Source organism: Sinohyriopsis cumingii, chromosome 13, assembly GCF_028554795.1.
Source record: "Sinohyriopsis cumingii isolate HCF-2022 chromosome 13, ASM2855479v2, whole genome shotgun sequence".
NCBI classification, from domain to species: Eukaryota; Metazoa; Mollusca; class Bivalvia; order Unionida; family Unionidae; genus Sinohyriopsis; species Sinohyriopsis cumingii.
Window position 1 is genome coordinate 69,399,726 of NC_142973.1, and position 21,131 is coordinate 69,420,856.

Genomic DNA, 21,131 nt, shown 5'->3' on the forward strand with positions numbered 1-21,131 from the left:
TGGCTGCCATGTACAGCCTATCGCGTGCTGAAAAATGGCATTAAACCCCACAACAACAACAACTCATTCAGTCTGACAAATGAATGTCATTGGTGGCAAACACTCTACATAGAATGGGTGTACTCATTCAGTCTGACAAATGAATGACATTGTGGTGGCAAGAAACTATTCAAAGCAATGGTAAACTCATTCAATCTGACAAACCCACTGTTGTGAATTATTGTAGAAAGCAATAGGGGTAATGAGACCAAATCCCCGGATCTGTCCCTCCTAATTTTGGATTTTCTCAGGTGGTATAATCAACTACAAATCTACAGTCAAGTCCATTTCATCTCAGGCAGATTTAATACACTGGCAGACATGTCATGCTAGAATCGGCTAATCCACACTGAATAGTCGATTCACCCCATGGTATTTAAAATTGGGGTCTTTCCTCGCCTACTAGAACAGCCCCAATCACAGCAGTTTCATCTGAATCCAGATCTATTGAACTTATACATCCGGTTCATACCAGACATACACTCAACGGCAAAGATTTCACAGAACTGCTCAGGCTATGAGGCCCACCACTGTGAAAGTGTACAAGGGTAAGTGGATAGTTTCCTCACAGTGATGCAAGAAGGAATACACTACACTGCAAATAGTATCATTACCTCAGCTAACTTTTTTCCAGTGGCTTTTCATGGTAGAGAAGTTTTGACCCATCACTGTAAAAAAAGGTTAACATTCCACAGTCTCGGACATGTTTTGGCATCATGGAAAGGAGAATATAAAGAAAAAACCAAGACATCTCCAACCATCCAGTGAACTTTGACTTATCACAACCAGAAGCCTTGGCTTTATTCCCCAAATGAAATCTACCATACTTTGGATTTGACATGGTTGAATAAGGCTTCATTTAAACCACTGTGTAGAAAGTATTGGCTTACCTCTCTTATAAAATATGATTTCTCATTAGAATCAGTGAAATACAGGCCTTTTCCATCTTGCCAAACTTTCTATAGTTCTATAATTATCATTCATTTGCACTCAGATGGCCTTGCTTTCATTGCTAAGAAAAGTTGCCATTCATAGGCAGTCAGGGCAGTCAGTCATTTGTGGTGAAACCACTGTTATCAATAGATCCTTTGCCTGAAGATCATCTACAGGGTCAAGTGAGCATTTTGAAGAGGGAGATCTTGCCTAATGACACCTTTGAAAGAGGAAAAATCTGTATCTCAGCTCAGGCTCTATTTTCCTGGATATGATGAGTTATTCCCTCTCAGCATAGAGAACTAACCCAAGATGAAATGACGTTATTGCGCATTTTGGCTTATGAGGTTGGGGCAGTCACATCAAACATAGCATTTGAGTGCAACTGTTGTTTAACAGGCATTATAAAAGCCATAGGATGGAGATGATTTTCTCCAGCATTTACTTCCAAGACCTTCAACCCCAAAGGCTCAGTTCTAACTAATGCTGCCTATAGTAACAGCACAACAGGTTACATTCCCAGGTTACATTCTCAGAGGTAGGGCCTATCAACTTATGCAGGGTGTGCAGTGGGGAAAATCTTCAGTCAGCCACATCTGGGCATATTGTGTCCAAACTTCAGTCTTTATAATTCTCTTGTGCTGGAAGTTGCCTCACATACCTTGGGAAACTGGAGATGGTCCTTCCTCATGGTTGGGGGATGTATCTCCCTCCACCTTTTAAATGTTCACCATAGGTATTGTGATCAAGTAGCATATGAAGAAACCAATTTTTGGAGCATGATATATTTCTTCAATAATATTTGGCCTATCTTAATACAGATATACCCTCCCAGCTTCCCTTTAGTTACATCTTACTGGCACAGCATGCACTTCACTACATTAGAACCCAAAATATGGGCATGATTAAACACTAATCGCTATATCCAAGTGGAAATCACTGTGGTCTGACTCCCATTTATGTGGGCAAACAACTTTGTTCTTTCATAAAATTTGGAAGGGCTGGATTTGTGAGGTGGTGGTTGTACATAAGATAAGTATTATCAAGGGAACATGTTTTACTCCAAAAACTGATTTTCACAGCTAAATGAATAGTGTTCTTATTTCCTTCTTTTGTGATGAATATATATATTTTTTTCTCAAATGTAGTTTATAAAATACTGTATTTGGATCAGTCACCAGTTTTAGTCATTTTATTCCAGAACATGCAAGTGTAAGTCATGTCCCATCCAATGCTTGTTATTTTTTTTCCAGCATATGCATGTCTAAGTCATGTCCCATCCAATGCTTGTTATTTTTTTTCCAGCATATGCATGTCTAAGTCATGTCCCATCCAATGCTTGTTATTTTTTTCCAGCATATGCATGTCTAAGTCATGTCCCATCCAATGCTTGTTATTTTTTGTTCCAGCATATGCAAGTGTAAGTCATGTCCCATCCAATGCTTGTTATTTTTTGTTCCAGCATATGTATGTGTAAGTCATGTCCCATCCAATGCTTGTTATTTTTTGTTCCAGCATATGCATGTCATGTCCCATCCAATGTTTGTTATTTTTTGTTCCAGCATATGCATGTCTAAGTCATGTCCCATCCAATGCTTGTTATTTTTTCCAGCATATGCATGTATAAGTCATGTCCCATCCAATACTTGTTATTTTTTGTTCCAGCATATGCATGTGTAAGTCATGTCCCATCCAATGCTTGTTAGTTTTTGTTCCAGCATATGCATGTCTAAGTCATGTCCCATCCAATGTTTGTTATTTTTTGTTCCAGCATATGCATGTCTAAGTCATGTCCCATCCAATGCTTGTTATTTTTTGTTCCAGCATATGCATGTGTAAGTCATGTCCCATCCAATGCTTGTTATTTTTTGTTCCAGCATATGCATGTGTAAGTCATGTCCCATCCAATGCTTGTTATTTTTTGTTCCAGCATATGCATGTGTAAGTCATGTCCCATCCAATGCTTGTTATTTTTTGTTCCAGCATATGCAAGTTTAAGTCATGTCCCAGCCAATGCTTGTTATTTTTTCAGTTGGTTCTATAGCTGGACCATTTAGAGCACTGATTTTTAAACTTTTTTTCTTGTGAGCCAGTTGAAGAAACTCATTTATGACCATGACCCAACAATTATATCTTTTGACCATATTTTTCATAAAATCACAATATTGCAATACGTTTGAATCAGCAAGGTGACCAGTGCCTGACATTTTGTGGTCCTGTAAGATGGTCATGACCAGTACTTCGAAAGCCACTGACCTGGTAGAAATCAGTACTTTGAAAGCCACTGACCTGGTAGAAATCAGTACTTTGAAAGCCACTGACCTGGTAGAAGTTTTGTAGAATTTGAAAGAAATGAAATTTTACGGAACACATTTGAAACTATTATATCATTCAGAAATGTTATTCAGAAACTTTATTTTGATTTCCATAATAAATATTCAGGTTAAAAACTACATTTCAGACATACTCATTTGCCTCAATTTACAGACCAAGTACTCTGTGTCCAGCATACTCATTTGCCTCAATTTACAGACCAAGTACTCTATGTCCAGCATACTCATTGCCTCAATTTACAGACCAAGTACTTTGTGTCCAGCATACTAATTTGCCTCAATTTACAGACCAAGTACTCTATGTCCAGCATACTCATTTGCCTCAATTTACAGACCAAGTACTCTATGTCCAGCATACTCATTTGCCTCAATTTACAGACCAAGTACTCTATGTCCAGCATACTCATTTGCCTCAATTTACAGACCAAGTACTCTATGTCCAGCATACTCATTTGCCTCAATTTACAGACCAAGTACTCTATGTCCAGCATACTCATTTGCCTCAATTTACAGACCAAGTACTCTATGTCCAGCATACTCATTTACCTCAATTTACAGACCAAGTACTCTATGTCCAGCATGCATATTTACCTCAGTTCACTGACTGAGTACTTAGTTTCAGGCATACACATTTAATTCAGTTCATAGACTGAATACTCTGCTTCAGGAATACACATTTCAGGGATGGTCCTGGCTTTTAAAAAGCTGTCGCCAAAATAATCGCCAACCTCAATATTTTGTCGCCAATTTTCAAAAAGTGTCGCCAAAAAAAGTAGTGTACATTTTTCCAAGTGTTAATTTAGTCTATTAATGTAACAGGCAATGAAAATTACAAAAGATGGATTAGTTAATACTTTAATTACAACAAGCATTAACAAAATGTTACAAAGTGTTACATGAAGATCCGTCGCGATTTTAGGGCTGCCCACTTGTTGAATGCAGTTTCAAAGTCTAATTTTTCACATCTGTACATGCTGATTCTCATTAAATTCTCGAGAGATGAAATGCAGAGCTTATTTCTGATGTCAGTTTTTATGAGGTTCATCTTACTGAATCCACGTTCACAGTCCTCAGTGCTGACAGGTGACACCAGTAGTCTCTCAGCAGCCCCCCCCCCACCCCTTTTATGGCTAGCTTCACAAAGCTTGTAGCGAATTGCTTCCTAAATCCCAAGAATGATCACTGAATGCTGTATAAATTTTCTCGACAAGAAAAATAGATCTCCATTCCCACGAATGAAACTTACACGAGTCAACACCTGGCAATATTGGACCGTATATATAAGCGTAAATTCACACCCAATTTAGGGATTCTTTCACTCCTGTATTTTGAGAAATAAATAATTATTATTAATTATGCAAAACTGTTTTGGTTTTTTTTGCTATTTCTTGTTGCGGAGTTTAAGTCTCTGCAGCCGTAACACGGTACTGATGGCAAAAGGAAAAGATCAATGAGTAAAATGCTGCACTGGCGACAGAAGTAATTGTGATTGAGATTTTTTCCATTTGCTTTGTATTTATACACAGTAGTCGGTACTTCAAAGGTTATCAGTTTTCTATGAAGGTTCAGCAAAACTACTGTATTGGTATATGTATAAAAAAAAACAAAAAACAGAAGGATTAGCCATACAATTAATTGTATCTGTTCTATTCACGTCTTCAGAAGTCGGTCAGTTGTAGGTATAGTGCGGTAGCATGATTGACTGTATCACAGCATACAGTACTCAGCCCAGATGTCAGCATAAGCAGATTATGATGTAACAATGCACTGTAAAGATAGGGTTGTCAATAAGAACAAAGGATCGTTTGTGTAACAGATTGATTCCAATGCATTGCTTAGTCAAGTTTATGGCTTCCTTTCGTTCTGGCTATAAATTTATTCAGTCCAAATCCATGATTGTATGTACAAATTAAATAACCAAAAAGTATGTCGCCCAAAAAATTGCCAGATGGGATATTTTTGTCGCCAATAAGGAAAAAAAATCGCAATTTGCGACATTGGCGAAGCCCAGGACGATCCCTGCATTTACCTCTGATCACAGACTGAGTACTCTATTTCAGACATACATATTTACTTCATTTCACAGACTGAGTACTCTGTTTCAGGAATGCATATTTACCTCAATTCACAGAATGAGTACTCTTTGTTTCAGGAATGCATTTTTAGGTCAATTCACAGACTGAATGCTCTATGTTTTGGGCATACATAATTACCTCAGTTCACAGACCGAGTACAATGTTTCAAACACATATTTACTTCATTTCACAGACTGAGTACTCTGTTTCAGGTATGCATATATACCTCATTTCACAGACTATGTACTCTTTGTTTCAGGAATGCATATTTATCTCAATTCACGGACAGAGTACTCTGTGTTTCAGTCATACATATTGACTTAATTTCACAGACTGAGTACTCTTTGTTTCAGGAATGCATATTTGCCTCAATTCACAGACTGAGTACTCTTTGTTTCAGGAATGCATATTTGCCTCAATTCACAGACTGAGTACTCTATGTTTCAGGGTTGTATGAAAGAAATAGAGTATTTCTTCATGCAGAATATGTATACACTCGGCATCCTAGCTCTTGCAGTAGCTGTTATACAGGTAATTGTATTCATAGTTGCTAGCTTGCTTCCACATTTATGATATAAATATACCAATGCTTATCTGTCTTACTTGCTGTAGACTTTTATTTCTCGTTTATGGTAGAATCAAACAGTTTTAAATACTGTATATACTCACTTATAAGTCGAGTCAAACTGCAGACAATGAAGATTCTGATCTGTCCTAGCATAATACACCTGCATATCGGGGTCTGTGTTGTTTGTATTACTGATTACTCCTAACAAACTGCACAGACCCAGATCTGCTGGCACATTACATGACGTCAGTTCTGTGTCTGTGTAGTTTGCAGTTGGACTCATTTTTTAAGTGAGTATATATGGTACTCTGTTTTGCCTCGCCAGTGGAAGCATGAGAGATATTTATCGCTTTGTCAGAAGATTACTCACAACTGCTTAAAGGTGAAGTTTACAAACTAAATGAATTTGCTGGAATGGGGGGGTGGAATATGTTGCCTTAATTAGCCTAAATATTAAGTCCCTCCAATTTCTAGATACCCTATTTTCAAAATTTTAAATATTTGTCAAAATTACAGAAAATATTGCTCGTTAGCTATGCTTAGTCATTTGGCTCATTTGCATATTTAGGGCAGTCACAGTATTTTGAAATTGTAGTGTCAAGATTACTTAAAGTATTTTTTAAGGTAAATAGGATTATCTTTCTTATTTTCGTTAGGTAATGTAATGTGAAAAAAATGATATGATCATTTCAGCGATACATTCTGTCATTAAGGCAAAATTTCCATTATGAAACAGTATTGTTAATACTCTAGGTCTTAAAACTATGTAACATAAAGAAAAAGTGAAACCACCAATTTTAGTAAGATTAACAAATAATTTATTTCCCTATAATACAAAGTGAAAATTCAAAAGATACAGCATTTTGAATTAAATCTAAAATAATCCTAGATGTTCCATCACAAATCCAAAAGTATAGAATGTTACAAAATAAATTACAGTAATCTTGAATGTGCTGATGTCCCAATATTCATTTATGTGTTTATGTACCACAAGTATATAATCTAGAATGTCTTTGAATAAGTTCTCAGTAATTCCAGAGTAGTGTGTAAGTCCAAAAAGTCGGCGAGCACTTTGTAATTCTAGTTGATAATTTGAATAAGTAATTCCTCTCAAATTGTACCTGAACGCAACAGAAAATGATTCCACAGACTGAACCTAAGACAGGAATGAAGACTTTGTTTACATAAATCTCTTTATATACATCCCATCCTTACCTATGTCGGAATAACATTTTCTGAAAATCTACTGGAAAATTCCAAAATATTATCAATTTTGCTTCCAGAACATACCAGAATCATAAACAAGGTTAGGCCTTGGAACTTAAATGCCAGTAAACACAGCATGTACAAGCTGTGTTTGGTCAGGTACATGGAACTTAATTACCTCCTGGTGTTTGAACAGATTGTGGAAAGTCTAAACATTTGCTTTGTTGATGGAGTTATTGTCTAATTAGTCCCCTCTGTAGTTAATGGATATTTAGGGATCAGGTTTCAGTGGTCATTGTGTACTTACACCAACCGGTCAATGTCATCTCTTTTTTTTGGCAGCAGCCTTTGATGGAAACTAAATCTGATTGAAATGAGGCACACACTGGTTTCATGTTATAACAGTCATTAGGTCTTTAAGCTTTGGATTAGCCCTGTATGGCATTGGATTAGCCCTATATGGCTTTATATTAGCCCTGTATGGCTTCAGGCTTTGGATTAGCCTGGTATGGCTTCAATCAGACACACTGGTTTCATGTTATAACAGTCAGTAGATCTTTAAGCTTTGGATTAGCCCTGTATGGCTTTGGATTATCCCTGTATGGCTTCAAGCTTTGGGTTAGCCCTGTATGGCTTCAATCAGACACACTGGTTTCATGTTATAACATTCATTAGGTCTTTAAGCTTTGGATTAGCCCTATATGGCTTCAATCAGATTTCTTGTCTTATGGAACTATTTATCAGATTTATATATAGTGGTTGCCATGGGAACTGGATGGATTAGGCTTTTATACAAATGCTACCTTTATGTAGTAAATCACTTAACTGGAAATGAAGGATAGATAAGGATAGAGAAAGATTTTTTTTTAAATGGTAGAAGCAGTATTTAGAATGCAGAATAAAGAAAACAGACAATATGAATTATTTTTTATTTTACCTAAACCAAAAAATTAAAGTCTGAAATCCATTTGTCATAAAGTACCCATATATATTTTGCCAGCCTGACAATTATATACAGAAACTAGTGTTGTCCTGGGTGGCCTGTTATCGGGTCTTTGCCCAAATGCCAGGAATTTACCAAAGATGAAATCTGTACATTTTTTATCTTCTGCTACTAAATTACCTTTGTTTTCATTCACTCCCACATCAGTTACTGTGATGTTTCATCTGGAGAACAACAGTTAAATAACAAAATACACAGAGACACTATTGTTCACATTTGAAGTACGATGTGACTGAAAGATGTTCCATGTTGGAAACATTTACATTGACCACAGAACACATACATAAAAAAACGAGGACTAAGCAAATAAGGCCATTGAGAGCAGGTGGTCATTATATGGAAGTTACTACTTGCTCAGCTTTGTTTGTAATGTACCATAAAGCATAAGAAAAAAAATTGTATTTATCAGAGATTCTGTTGTTGATGTATGAAACATCTATTTAGATAGGTACTGATCATCCAGAATAAATTTAGTTTCTTTTCTGGCAATTAGTTTTCATGCGAGTCTACCATACAGGAGGATTGGAATCTCCCTAACTGGCACATCAGATATAATCCATTTCCAGTACAGGAGTATTGGAATCTCCCTAACTGGCACATCAGATATAATCCATTCCCAGTACTGGTGGATTGGGATCTCCCTAATGGGCTCATCAGATATAATCCATTCCCAGTACAGGATGATTGGAATCTCCATAACTGGCACATCAGATATAATCCATTCCCAGTACAGGAGGATTGGAAACTCCCTACCTGGCACATCAGATATAATCCATTCCCAGTACAGGAGGATTGGAAACTCCCTAACTGGCACATCAGATATAATCCATTCCCAGTACAGGAGGATTGGAAACTCCCCAAGTGGCACATCAGATATAATCCATTCCCATTTATTAGGAAAATGAGGAGGATGATAAGATCATAAGCTGGTTTTGCCGATGAGATGAAGCTCAGTCATGGTTTTTATATTTACCATATTTCATCACGTAAAACATAAAGTTATCTTTTTATTAGATTTTTTGTTAAGTTTATTTGGACATTTATGTAAAACAAAACTACATCAAATAGATAAAAGATGACTCCTTAATTTGCATAGAAAATGTGCACCATGACATTTCATAAACCACTTTATAATACTGGTATACAAGACACATACATTTATATATATATGTAAATAATCAGTACATTTGAAAAAAATCGTTGCTGCTAATTTATTTAATTTACCCATTTTTAAACTTTAAAATTGAAAATCAATTTTAAATTAATAGCAGCAGAGAGATCCTTTTGCCTACATTATCTTTGGCACACTACATCATTAAGTTAAAAAAAATATATGTCAGAATGGAGAAGAAAAGTTGTTGTACCATTTGGTAGTGATATTAGCAAAATATTCAGTCTGAATTTTGTGGAAAATATAAATTATTTGCAACAAAACAGTTACAGCATATGTCAACCTTTCACCTGTGTGAGCATGGATAGGTGTCTAGTCAGAAGCCAATTCCTCCCTTGTTGTTCCTTTAAATTGTTACTGACTACAAGGAGCCTCATTTATGTTTAGACAGGGAACAGGTAACATTTGGCATCTCTCATAAGCTTTATATATTGTTCCCAGTTTTCTAAAATGTAATATTCTTTATCTTGGATGAAAATACATGTAAAATGAGAGTTTTATTAATATTATGGAAAGATCTAGATGTGAGAATCATTTTGTTTTCTTTGTCATTGCAGGTTTTGGCAATGTCTGCAGCAGTGTCTCTATTTTGCTGTCTAAGAAAGGATAAAAACTTGCTATGATGAATCCGGATAGCTGTTTGTAGTCCCTGATTGTCCCAACCACTATGAGTGCAGTTTTAGATTCTTACAACCCGGTGGTTGATGGTCTAGATCATTTTCTAGCCATCCCAAGCAAGTAAATAAACAGCGTGCATTTTATCGTCTTCATTTATATTTAACATTATTACTGCTGACATGTTTTGTAATCTCACTTATACAAGGCCTATTTTTTATTAGGGAACATTGTTCATACTAAGGGGAATATTTACTTCCACCCGCTGAGTATGCCAGTTCTTTTCATCTACCAGAACAGGGCTTTTAAACAATGAAATCACAGTAAGCATATGAACTTTATTATTTTGTGACAAATTGAATCATATAGCTGGGCATGAGACATTGAATAATGACATAATTTTTGGAAAAGGTTTTTTTCTCCATACTGTTTCTAAAAATGAATATAAAAATGTCCCTGTTTATAAGAATTTGAGGTTTGTCATTTATATATATATATATGAATACAGTTGACAAAAAATGGGGAGAAGTAAGTGTAAAGAAGGGTTAAAAAGTTCAAATTGTATAATTTACAGAGTATTTACTTTAAACTTACGTTTTTGCTTTTTTTTTGTCAGATTAAAACACTGATGTAATTTAATTAAAACATTGTTGTTCTATAGAATCAAAAGGCAACATTGAGAATAGGTTACAGTCTAAATTGGCAATATTTTCACATGTTAATAGGACAAAATATTGGATAAAATTATTCATTTTATTGGTAATTAATCTCAATATGTCCATGGAGTCAAATATTTGATTCTGATTGGCCTGCAACATTTATATTTTCACTTGTTTTTTTTTTCAAGGGTCATCAGCAAATATTTGGATGGAATTCCATAGATAGCAATGTAATTTCTAGCATTTATAATCCTCAAATTAACACCAAAATTGACTATAGCTCATGAATTTCTTTTTCTAACTTTTCACCAACAACTTAGAAGGGAAAATTGACACAAAAGTCAACACTGACTTATTAATGCAGTGTATTGAAATGGAAGGGAATGGCATGAAATCAATGCAGGGCAAAGTAAACTTTGCTTCTTGGGCAGGTTTAGGCAAAATTACAGGCTCAAGGGACGGTTTTGCCTGAATTTCCCCTTGGTATGGATGCAATTGCAAAATTTAAATGTGCAATTTGTTATCAAACTTAAAAATTATTAAAATTCAGATTACAAATTCCCCATACACCACTTCCTCGATAACTCGTGCCCTGATAACTCGCGAACCCCCTTATAATGCAGGTTCAGGCATGGATCCTATTTTTTAAACCAGAAAATACCCAAAAATTGATCCCTATTTGTTGAATTTGAAGAAAATCATGATCAAAATTGGTAACGGAAACTTTTATGTATTGCTTATTTTATCGTCGAAAACGGTTGATAGGACCTGGAAATTTAATCAACACTATGAAATATCAAATTAAGAAATAGGTCATAAAAAGTTTTACATTTTCTTTCCAAACGACATTCACAGTACACCACAATTAACGATATGTAAGGAAATTTCGATAAATGAAAATGTAACTTACGCAGAGTGGAGGCAGTACTTTAATAAATACAAATTAAATAATTTTGTATCAATTGAAATTTGTGTTCTAGTTCTATCTTTTAGTTCCTTTTAAGTGTAATCATCATAAATGCAATGTGTCCTCTTGAGAACCTAATTAAGTGCTGACCGTGTTTTGATAACTGACTTCCAGAAGTATTTGTTGTATTGTTGCACTGAATTAAAAGCTGGCCTCCTTCATATTATCATGTTAATTATGTATTTTGAATCAAAGGAGGTGGGATAAAAGAAAAGTTAAAAGGAACGAAAATCCAACAAACTTAAAATCTAGCGACCCCGGTCGTATGTCAGGTGAACTCACTTCATTTGATCAATCAAACACTTATAAATGTTATTGTATATGTTACATAAACTACCTGAAATTAACTGACTCCTTCATAACTGTGATCAAAGATAACAAGGCAGCCAAGCTAAATGAATACTTCGTAAAAAAAAGAGCTTGATTTCACAGATATGGACCACTGTGGGCAGGCAAGTTTCAAAGAATTCTTGAACTGGCACTTAGAGATATCCTCAAGGATGATAAGAAGTTTCATTATTGCTTCCAATGAAATCACGACATCAATATTGTACTAATTGAACCAAAAAAAATTGAGTTTTGACGCAGACGATTGTCACACAAAATAAATGTCACATATTTTTTAAACAAAGGAATCTTGTTTGGCGGTGTATCAATATTTAGTCTAGTTCCCTGCTATGGGGACTCCTGATTTGGCAGAATAATATTAAACACCACTATGGGAACTAGACTCATCAAAAAACAAAAAGCAGTGATGTAATACACAGATTTTTTCGCATACACGTGATGCTTGTTGAAACCAGTTGGAAAGATCTTTACTATGTTGGACATTTTGAAAAAAAATGTTATTTAAACAGAATAGCAAACAACTTTGTTAGAAAAAGCGCGTTGTTAAAAATTATTATTGGCATGATTATAAAATGAGGATTCAGTCAATAAACAGCCAAGTTTCCTAACGCTGCTCCCCCCCCAATGGTTTTCTTGAAGTCAAAGCAATTTTTTCCAGTTTTTTGAGGTTTCTCATTAACCCGTGCCTTGCTGATAGTGTGGTCTGTGTTTGTGGACCCCATTGTATGCGAGTTATCAAGGGAGAGGTGTATATGGTGGTTGTTATGAGAACAAGTATGTGACTGACTTGATCTCATATCATGTTTATAAGTATGTTTATCTTATATAACATCATTTTCATTAGGATCCAGGCTGCTGCTGAATATATATCATACTTTTGTGTCCAGTTGTAAGCATTTATACTAATCAGAAATTACCGTTACCTCCAATGTTTGACTGTCTATGGAATTTAAATCTTACCTTTGTAATTTGACATTTTTACTGAGTCATTTAAGTGATAATACATACCTTTTGTCGACCTACTCATTCATCCACTTGATAGATCAGTGTTAAAGATTGTTACTTAGCTAAAAAAAGATAATACTGTGGATGACTGAAAGGTTTGTTTGTACATTTTTGTGTGCTTATAAAATTTTATTTTAATTTGGTGCTCTGATATAAGTTTACTGTATATAGGAATTGGCCAGTTATTATCACATTCTGTTAATATAATCACTCCTTTTATAGTATAAACATTTTATATGTTTAGACTTCTCTTTAATTTCTTCAGTGCATTTCTCAAGAACCTGCAGTGGCTTAGTGATCTGCATAACTGATTTAACGACCAAATTTGTGCTGGTTAGAATCCTTCGGCTGGATTAGATTGGGTCAGCTACCATAGTGTGCTTTTGGGCAAGGTACTTTACTCATGTTGCCTGGGCACTAAATAAACTGCTAATTTTGCCCTGCCCTAAAACATCCAACTTAACAGATCAATGCATCTCTCAATGGTGCATTTGTACTGCAGCCTTGTTTGCAAATATTGTTTATTTTAGTTTGTTTACTATCTGTTTTGCCTGTCATATCTTAGCCATATTAAAGTTGCTATCAACCAATGGTACATTTAAACAATGATAACACAAATACTATTTTCATGATGCAGGCTGCTACAACACTTTGATCATACATCAAACACAAAAAGAGGCAGGAGAATTTAAAGACAAATCTCAATTTATTGTATGGTTTGTGTGTGTGTGTGTGTTTGATTTGGATTTTTAATGTAGCTTTATTAATAGCAATATGACTGAATTTTTTTAAAGCTACATTAAAAATCTAAATGACACACACACTAAATGTGCCTTTTGTGGGTTTTATCAGGTAAACAGATTTTGAGTAGAGTTACGACCCTTGTCAATTTGATATCATTCATTGAGATTTTGCTTGTAATTAGAGTAGCTTTGCAGTCCTTGCTTATAATTGATTGACATGTTCAGACTTTTTAGGTTCATATTTTGATGGAGTTATTGCCCTTTATTCTTCACTATTTCATCTTTTCTACAGCAAATCGTGTAATCTGCATAGCTCAAGTTACTCTCCAGCTCTCCAGTTTTCATAAACTTCACTGTCTCACACCCATGCTGTCTTTTTTGAGTTCAATCATTGCATTGACACAGAAATATGAGGACTTTTTTAATCTCAACATTCAAAAAGTCTCTGTCAGTATATTTTGTGATTCTATCATATTTTGAAGTCAGATTTTTTTGCAACTGTTTAAATCCCGTTTGTGAAGTAGCAAAAAAATGCTTTAAAAATGGCCAGAACTCATTATTTTTGCCTTGTCCCTTTTCTCACAAACAAATTTTCCTACACCAACTCATATGGAGATGTAACTATTGTCAAACCTGTGTTGAGAAGCCACTTCAGACAGGTGGTTGCTAAATGCAGGTTACTTTCTTCCTAAGTATTGCTATAGGGAGCTTGACAATTATTTTAAAGCAGATGGTTGCTTACCGCAAGTAACTTTTAGGGTAGATCTGACCTTTCCATATATTGCATTTCTCTTGACAAAATTTAAAGAAAATCTGATCGGTTTAATTGTTTCTTGGATACTGTTACTGTAGAGCAATGTAACTTGATACATAACAAGAAACCATGTAGACAAAACAGAGCTTTCCAGTCTGGCTACATTTTGTTTCCAGTTTTCATCAGTTTTGAGTTTTGATGGTTGTATGATAGGGAAGGCTTTATGCCAGGACGGAGAAATCAAGTTCGTTGTATGATTTCAGAGTTCTTGATTGGTTGTTTGAGTTAGAAGTGGTAGAAGCATTTTACTTTAATTGAAGCAGTACTGTATGTACTTGATTATAAGTCCAGTCCAACTTCAGATTGCAGAGACCCAGATCTACTATTGCATAATGCACCTGCAGATCTGGGTCTATGCAGTTTGATAGGAGTAGAAGAGGAAACACTGTAGATCCAGATCTGCAGGCGCATCATTCTACATCAGATTAGGATCTTTGTTGTTTGCAGTTTGACTTGACTTAACAAGTCATTAGAAATGGTATACCATATTTGTACTTGTATCTGAATGTTCTGGTTTAATTGAGTACCATATATACTTGCTTATAAATCAAGGAAAACTGCAAACAACAAAGATCCTGATCTGCAGTAGCATAATGCACCTGCAGATCAGGTCTTACACTGTTAATTCTACTGAATAATTCTAACAAACTGCACAGACCCAGATTTGCCAAAGCATTATGCAATGGCAGATCTGGGTTTGTGCAATTTGCAGTTGGACTTGTCTTATAAGTGAGTATATATGGTAATCAAAATCGCTCAACCTTTTGTCAGCATCATTTAGTTTTAGTTGCCTTTTGTGTGCTTATTGTATGAAATATGTATAGCATTGATATGCATACAGTTTAACTGTTAGTACATAATGTATGCAGCAATTATATTTATGCTGAGCAGCTTTCCAAAATTACCAATTAAAAAGAATGGCTCACTTTAGCATCATTTCATTCATTTGCCAAAATAGGCAAATATATTGCATGTGTGATTATATTTTTAATGATCTTGTGTTGTTGTAATCAGGGCACAAAGTTTTGTATTTTTAAGACAACAATCATATATATAATTGCATTCAAGATGGGTCCAGCTGCAATCTGTATAGACCCAGATCTGCCTTTGCATAATTTGCTGGCAGATCTGAATTGATACCATTTGCAGTTTGACCCAACTTATTAGTGTATAGAAGCATTGCATGATTTATCATATGAAACGTGGAAAAAGATACATGGAGGGCTGATTTTATTTATAGATATTTTATATTACATCTGTGCCAGTAAAATTAATGATTTAAGAAAGGTTTTACTTTTAAAATTATTGTCCAGTTTTGTTGTGATTTATTGTTCTTTACAACCCTTTATAGCACTGGGTTTTTGTTTCATGTGTGCATCAACAGATTTTAAAGTAAAAATGATATTTGAGAGAAAAAAGATAAACCCATGAAATCTTTTATGCCAGGATGAGATTTAGTCAAATTTTAAAGTATAGCTCTAAGCTTTTTAGACAACATTTATATATGTTTACCTTTTATGAAAATGGGGGTAGCAGGTCACAGGTGCAGGTGCAAATGAAACACTGCCCTGTCCTGGCAACTATTGACTCTTTTTTTTGTTTGGCATTACATATGTTTGCAAGTATATAAATAACAATGAAATGGACATGGAATTCATCAAAATCAATTCACACATGCTTACGTGTACCATAATCAAGATTTTTGCAATCATAATACTCCTACCTGCTTGACCTGCAACCCTGTCTAAAGATAGTTGGCCTGCTATAACAGTACTGTGTCGAATACCAAAGAGATAAAGGGAGGTAAATGATTTGAAGCAGGAAAAGTGAGATTTCCAGAGCATTTATGGAATGACTCAGTATTGACCCCATAAAGTGCTACATAGATTTTATAGTACACGATTTCTCATTGCTGAGGTGGGTTGTATTTATTAAGCTGTAAAAGTAACTTTTACATATTAGCACTTGCAGGTGCAAATACAGGAACTAATCACATATTTTGTATTTCATCCAGCCAACAAGTACATTGGATTTGTATTCATCATCATTGTTGGGCTCAAAATCACTGATTGGTATTTCCAGTGACACTTTCCCTGCTCCAATTATCCCATCTGCTTCAAATCTTCAGAACCATTCTCAGCAGTGCTATAATCAGCCAGTATTTGCAGAATGAAATCATTGTTTGAAGATGAATCATGTTAAAGGTTAAAAAAATTTAAGATGGTCTATAAATAAATGTTTATGAAGATTCATAACTCATATGATATATTTTGTGTCTTCGCTTATGTGTCGAGTTCTTGAGAAAAACTTGAGCACTGAGATATTTTATGAGTAGAAATAATTTTCATCCGGTCATGTATTATTTGTATCATACCTTAATTTTGTCATCTTAGTTAATTCTGTATACAGTCATTTTGAGACAGTTCAAAGAAAACTGATATTTTTTAAACCTGAAGATCTGCATTTATTTTCAGTAACAAATATTTTCCAGCAGTTCAAACAAATATAAATGGTTGTGATCAAATCACTGTTGATAATTTTTGCACTGCATTGATATACATGTATCATTACATATTATATTCCTATGTTCTAATTTTATTTACACATTTTCATTGCAAGAAAACCCTTGGAGTAAATCGTTTTTCATGTGTTGCTGTCATACGATGGGGAAATAGTTTATGGTACTTGATGTTATTTACCAGTATGGTATACTATTCCTAATCTCTTAAGCTTAGAATTTCTACCTTTTAAATTTAATTGCGCTGATAAAGGCATGTGTATTCTGATATATTTCTGCCATTTATGAAAGGAGAAATTCTTTAAAATACAAGTTGGACTAAAACTGGTTGATGTCAGGACTTTTTTAGTTCCGATTTTACATACAACATGCTTATATTACTCTACATGCTTTTTAAAACCTTGTATCTCTGTCAGTTTATGCTGTATGTGTATTTATGTATTGTAGATGCTGATTTCAGAGTTAATTGTTGAAATTTATAACAGTTATATACAGGTTTTTGTTTGGTATATTAGATGTAGTCCAGAAACTTGTCATTGTGGCTTTATTTTTTGATGATCCATGCATATACAAAACATTTTTTTACACGACGGTAGAAGACTTGTAATTAAATTAACACTTATCCAGTTTGAGGAAACGATGCCATATTTTGTGTTAGAGTTAATATTGCAAACATAATTGTAGTGAGAAGGTGTTTTAGTACAAGTTCGCTTTCGTGGTGTACGTAGAACCATTTTCAAATTCTCTCAAGATGTATTTATACCATGACAATCATGCTTTAGGACATTAAAACCATATACAATCAGCAAGCACCTGTCAGGATTTTTTAAATGTCTCCCCAACCCAAAACTCTCCACCCAAAATAAAGACATTGTTAAGAAGCATAGCAATCCATTTGTTGAAAGACTGTAAACATTCAAACATATTGATGGCTTCAAGTATTATAGTGTCTTCCAAGAAGGCTATGAAAATTGCAATGATATGAGTAATATGAAGTCTTATTTCTACAGATTACAGCTAAACCTTCACATTAATACATAACTTGTCTAAGGACCAAAAAAGAAACTTTGCAAATAACACTGACATCCCCTGCAAATGATACTAGCTTTATTCATAAATTAATTTTTTCATAGCCTCTTTTCTGGAACTACTGATAGTTCTTTGGTATTTCAGCATAGGCATTTTGAGTTGTGGATGTGCACGTATTTAGCTGTTAGCATTGCATCCTCTGCTTTGGATACCATGCCAGTATCCCACTGTGCTGGCATGATGGCAACCAGCAGGTCCACCATTGTGGATACGAGCAAATGACTCACAGTTGTGTGGGCAGCCAGAGGGACCTATATATCTGGCCATGACTTTTTGCACGCACTGTGAGGAGCAATGTAGGTCACTGGCACATGATTCCCAGCCTGGAATAGAAACAGTATCCTGCAAATGTCAAGCTTTCCATTGATTCAGCATTGAAATCAGTAGTGTGATAGTCAAAAACCACTTCCCACCATAAAGTTGGATCTTGCAATCACTATCTAACCCACACATCTTAAGAAATGATTATTTTCAAAGTCAGTAAGTACACTGCACAGCTATCAACATAAGTGATAATAAAAACTGATTTTGCGACAACTGAAAATTGGTATGACATTACCATTGCTTGCAGTTAGGATATCAAAGGGCACAGGTGGAGTATATTGTACTCTTCCTTCATAAACTTGAAAGATGATAAGTTCCTGTTCACATCGATTCTCTTTGCCTGTAACATTCCATCAGACATGCTGATGGAAACAGTCTATTTTCAGTGTTTATTATATATATAAGTTGAGAGGATTAGTTGCAAAAGTGAATGGCTTGCACTTGGGGTAAGGAAAAACTGTATTGATTTTTGGGGCAGAATCTAAAAGGTGAAGGTTCCTGGCTGAATAAAGGAATATAATAAACTGAGTTCTCCACAATGTTCAGTTATAAAACTTTCAGAATTGCTTACACTTGCAGTAATTATGAACCCTATCGAAAAGCTTAAAGGTCTATGTCACTATGACTGCATAATTACTTGAATTTTCTGTGGTTCATATTTACCAGTCAACTATTAAACATGGGGTGGGCATGTATTTGTGCCATTCACCGTCCTCTTCTCTTGGACCTGTTGTTGAATCCACCTTGGTGGAGCCCGATACAGTGATCGCTTTGGCGTACGTTTACTTGTATGTATGTCCATCCATATCCTTGATTAGCCTCAGATTTGGATTATAAAACTGGGTCAGGCTCATTTTGGGTCACAAAAATGCACGAGAAGTTACAATTGTGAAGGTTTTTGTTCATAACTTGGATAGGTTTTAAATTTGAATCCTTGTGAAATGTTGCCATCACTGATTATGTGGCAACAAAATGTATGCCATGCCAGATATATTTAGCTGATGTAAAATGTATTTTACAATATTCATTCTGATTAATATAAATCTTACCTCTACCCACTGAAATTATAAGAATAGATCCATTATGTGATCGTTATATGCTAAAGTGTTTTTGTTAACATTAATGGCACCAGCTAGCACACAAACATTAGGACAGCGGTCTTAAACACCTCCAAGTCATATCCTGTGGCCCGCAAAATGATTGGTGTCACATTGTGTCATGAGAGATAACAAAGGTGGTGAGGCCTTGGGCCATCGAAAATGCCCTCATGCGGCCATCGAAAATGCCCTCTTGCAGCCATTGAAAATGCCCTCTTGCAGCCATCAAAAATGCCCTTATGCAGCCATCAAAAATGCCCTCATGCGGCCCTCAGGGTGGTTTGAGTTTGAGTTTGAGACCACTGATTTAGGGTGACTTTTTGTCAATCTCAACAAATCGGACAAGTGAGAAATAACCCTCAGATATATCATTAACATCAAATTTTATATAATTTTGTTGGAAGCCAGGCCATTCACTCACTTAAGCCTTTCACACTGACTGATGTCAACAAAAAGAGTTTGAATTGCAGGCATGTTTTAGTTTTGTAATTTGAATTAGTTCCAATTTGGCAATAACCGATTTACATATATGGTAGGTTTCCCTTGGCATAAAGATCCTAAATGTTGCCATTTTTGTATCACTTGATTTGTATTATTTGGGTCCTGTTTCAAGTTCTTATTTTATTGAGATGTAAAGACAGCATGCTGAATGAATAAAGTAAAGACTTAGACTAGTTTTCTGTCCCTTTTGTGGTTGCTAGTAATTTTGTTTCAATCAGAATACCACCGTGCCATTTTAATTGACCTGAAAACAACAGGCAGAACACATCCATCCCATTAAGAATTATTGTACAGGACAGAAACATGATCATACCTGTTTATTTGGTTACAATAAAGTACCATTCCTTCAATGGAATACACCTTCTCATCGATATGATATAAATCACTCTGAACACAATCAGAGTCTGTTTAGGGTTGTCATGAAGAGATGAGCAATGTTCCTATCATTTTGTAGTTATTGGGGGTTTGTCAAACAAGGGACTGATGAAGGCTCAGATAGACCCAACTAAGCAATTTTTTCTTTGATAGTGTCACCATAGCTTTTAAACATCACAGGTTATTTAACACGGTAACCAATCTGATTAATATTATACAGTTTTAATTTATTTTAATTGCAAGTGATGTTAAGAGGATCAGCTAAAAAGTTCTTAAAATTGTACATGCAAAGTACATTAAAATGCAATGAAAAGTACACATGAACAGCACATTATACACTTGCATTGTGCAAGTCCCCTATGTTGGCACGAGTAAAGCATTGCTGGTCTCAATGACCTCTGATATATTTCCTATGCAAAAAACCTTTATTTTCATAATAGATTTACCAGGTCATAGTCGTTGACCTGCATAGATGCAATAATCTATAGGTTTCTTTATCACCCTAAGTGCAAGGCATTAACAAGTTATTGTATTATTAGAATTACCATGACCGTAACTGTTGACCTTTAGACCAAGAACCAATAGGTACCTTAAGTGTAACTCATGTACAAAGCTTGGTCAAGAAACTCACTCAAGAACACGAGTTTCTGTGTAAAACCCATTCTTCTGGTAGTCATAACAACTTGAGCCCAAGATCAATATGCCTCAAGTGAATGCCTCTCACAAACATTGTTCAAAGTATGTAGTC

General features: G+C 35.1%; 2 protein-coding genes across 5 annotated transcripts in view; one reads left to right on the top strand and one right to left on the bottom strand.

The window, feature by feature from the left end:
- LOC149785789 (tetraspanin-4-like) overlaps positions 1-17,806 on the top strand; it is a 46,240-nt gene extending 28,434 nt beyond the window's left edge. For 2 of the 4 annotated variants that reach the window (XM_089979712.1, XM_089979713.1), the window contains exons 7-8: positions 5,828-5,911; positions 9,886-17,806. In XM_089979712.1, coding sequence (XP_089835838.1) covers positions 5,828-5,911; positions 9,886-9,951 — 150 coding nt within the window. In that variant the 3' untranslated portion in view covers positions 9,952-17,806. The remainder of the gene's footprint in view (positions 1-5,827; positions 5,912-9,885) is intronic. The other 2 variants (XR_016425451.1, XM_089979714.1) reach the window with 2 other exon arrangements.
- A 281-nt stretch (positions 17,807-18,087) lies between these two features.
- LOC149785790 (lysozyme-like) overlaps positions 18,088-21,131 on the bottom strand; it is a 19,161-nt gene continuing 16,117 nt past the window's right edge. Inside the window, exon 6 of the mRNA XM_089979715.1 lies at positions 18,088-18,409. Coding sequence (XP_089835841.1) covers positions 18,204-18,409 — 206 coding nt within the window. The 3' untranslated portion in view covers positions 18,088-18,203. The remainder of the gene's footprint in view (positions 18,410-21,131) is intronic.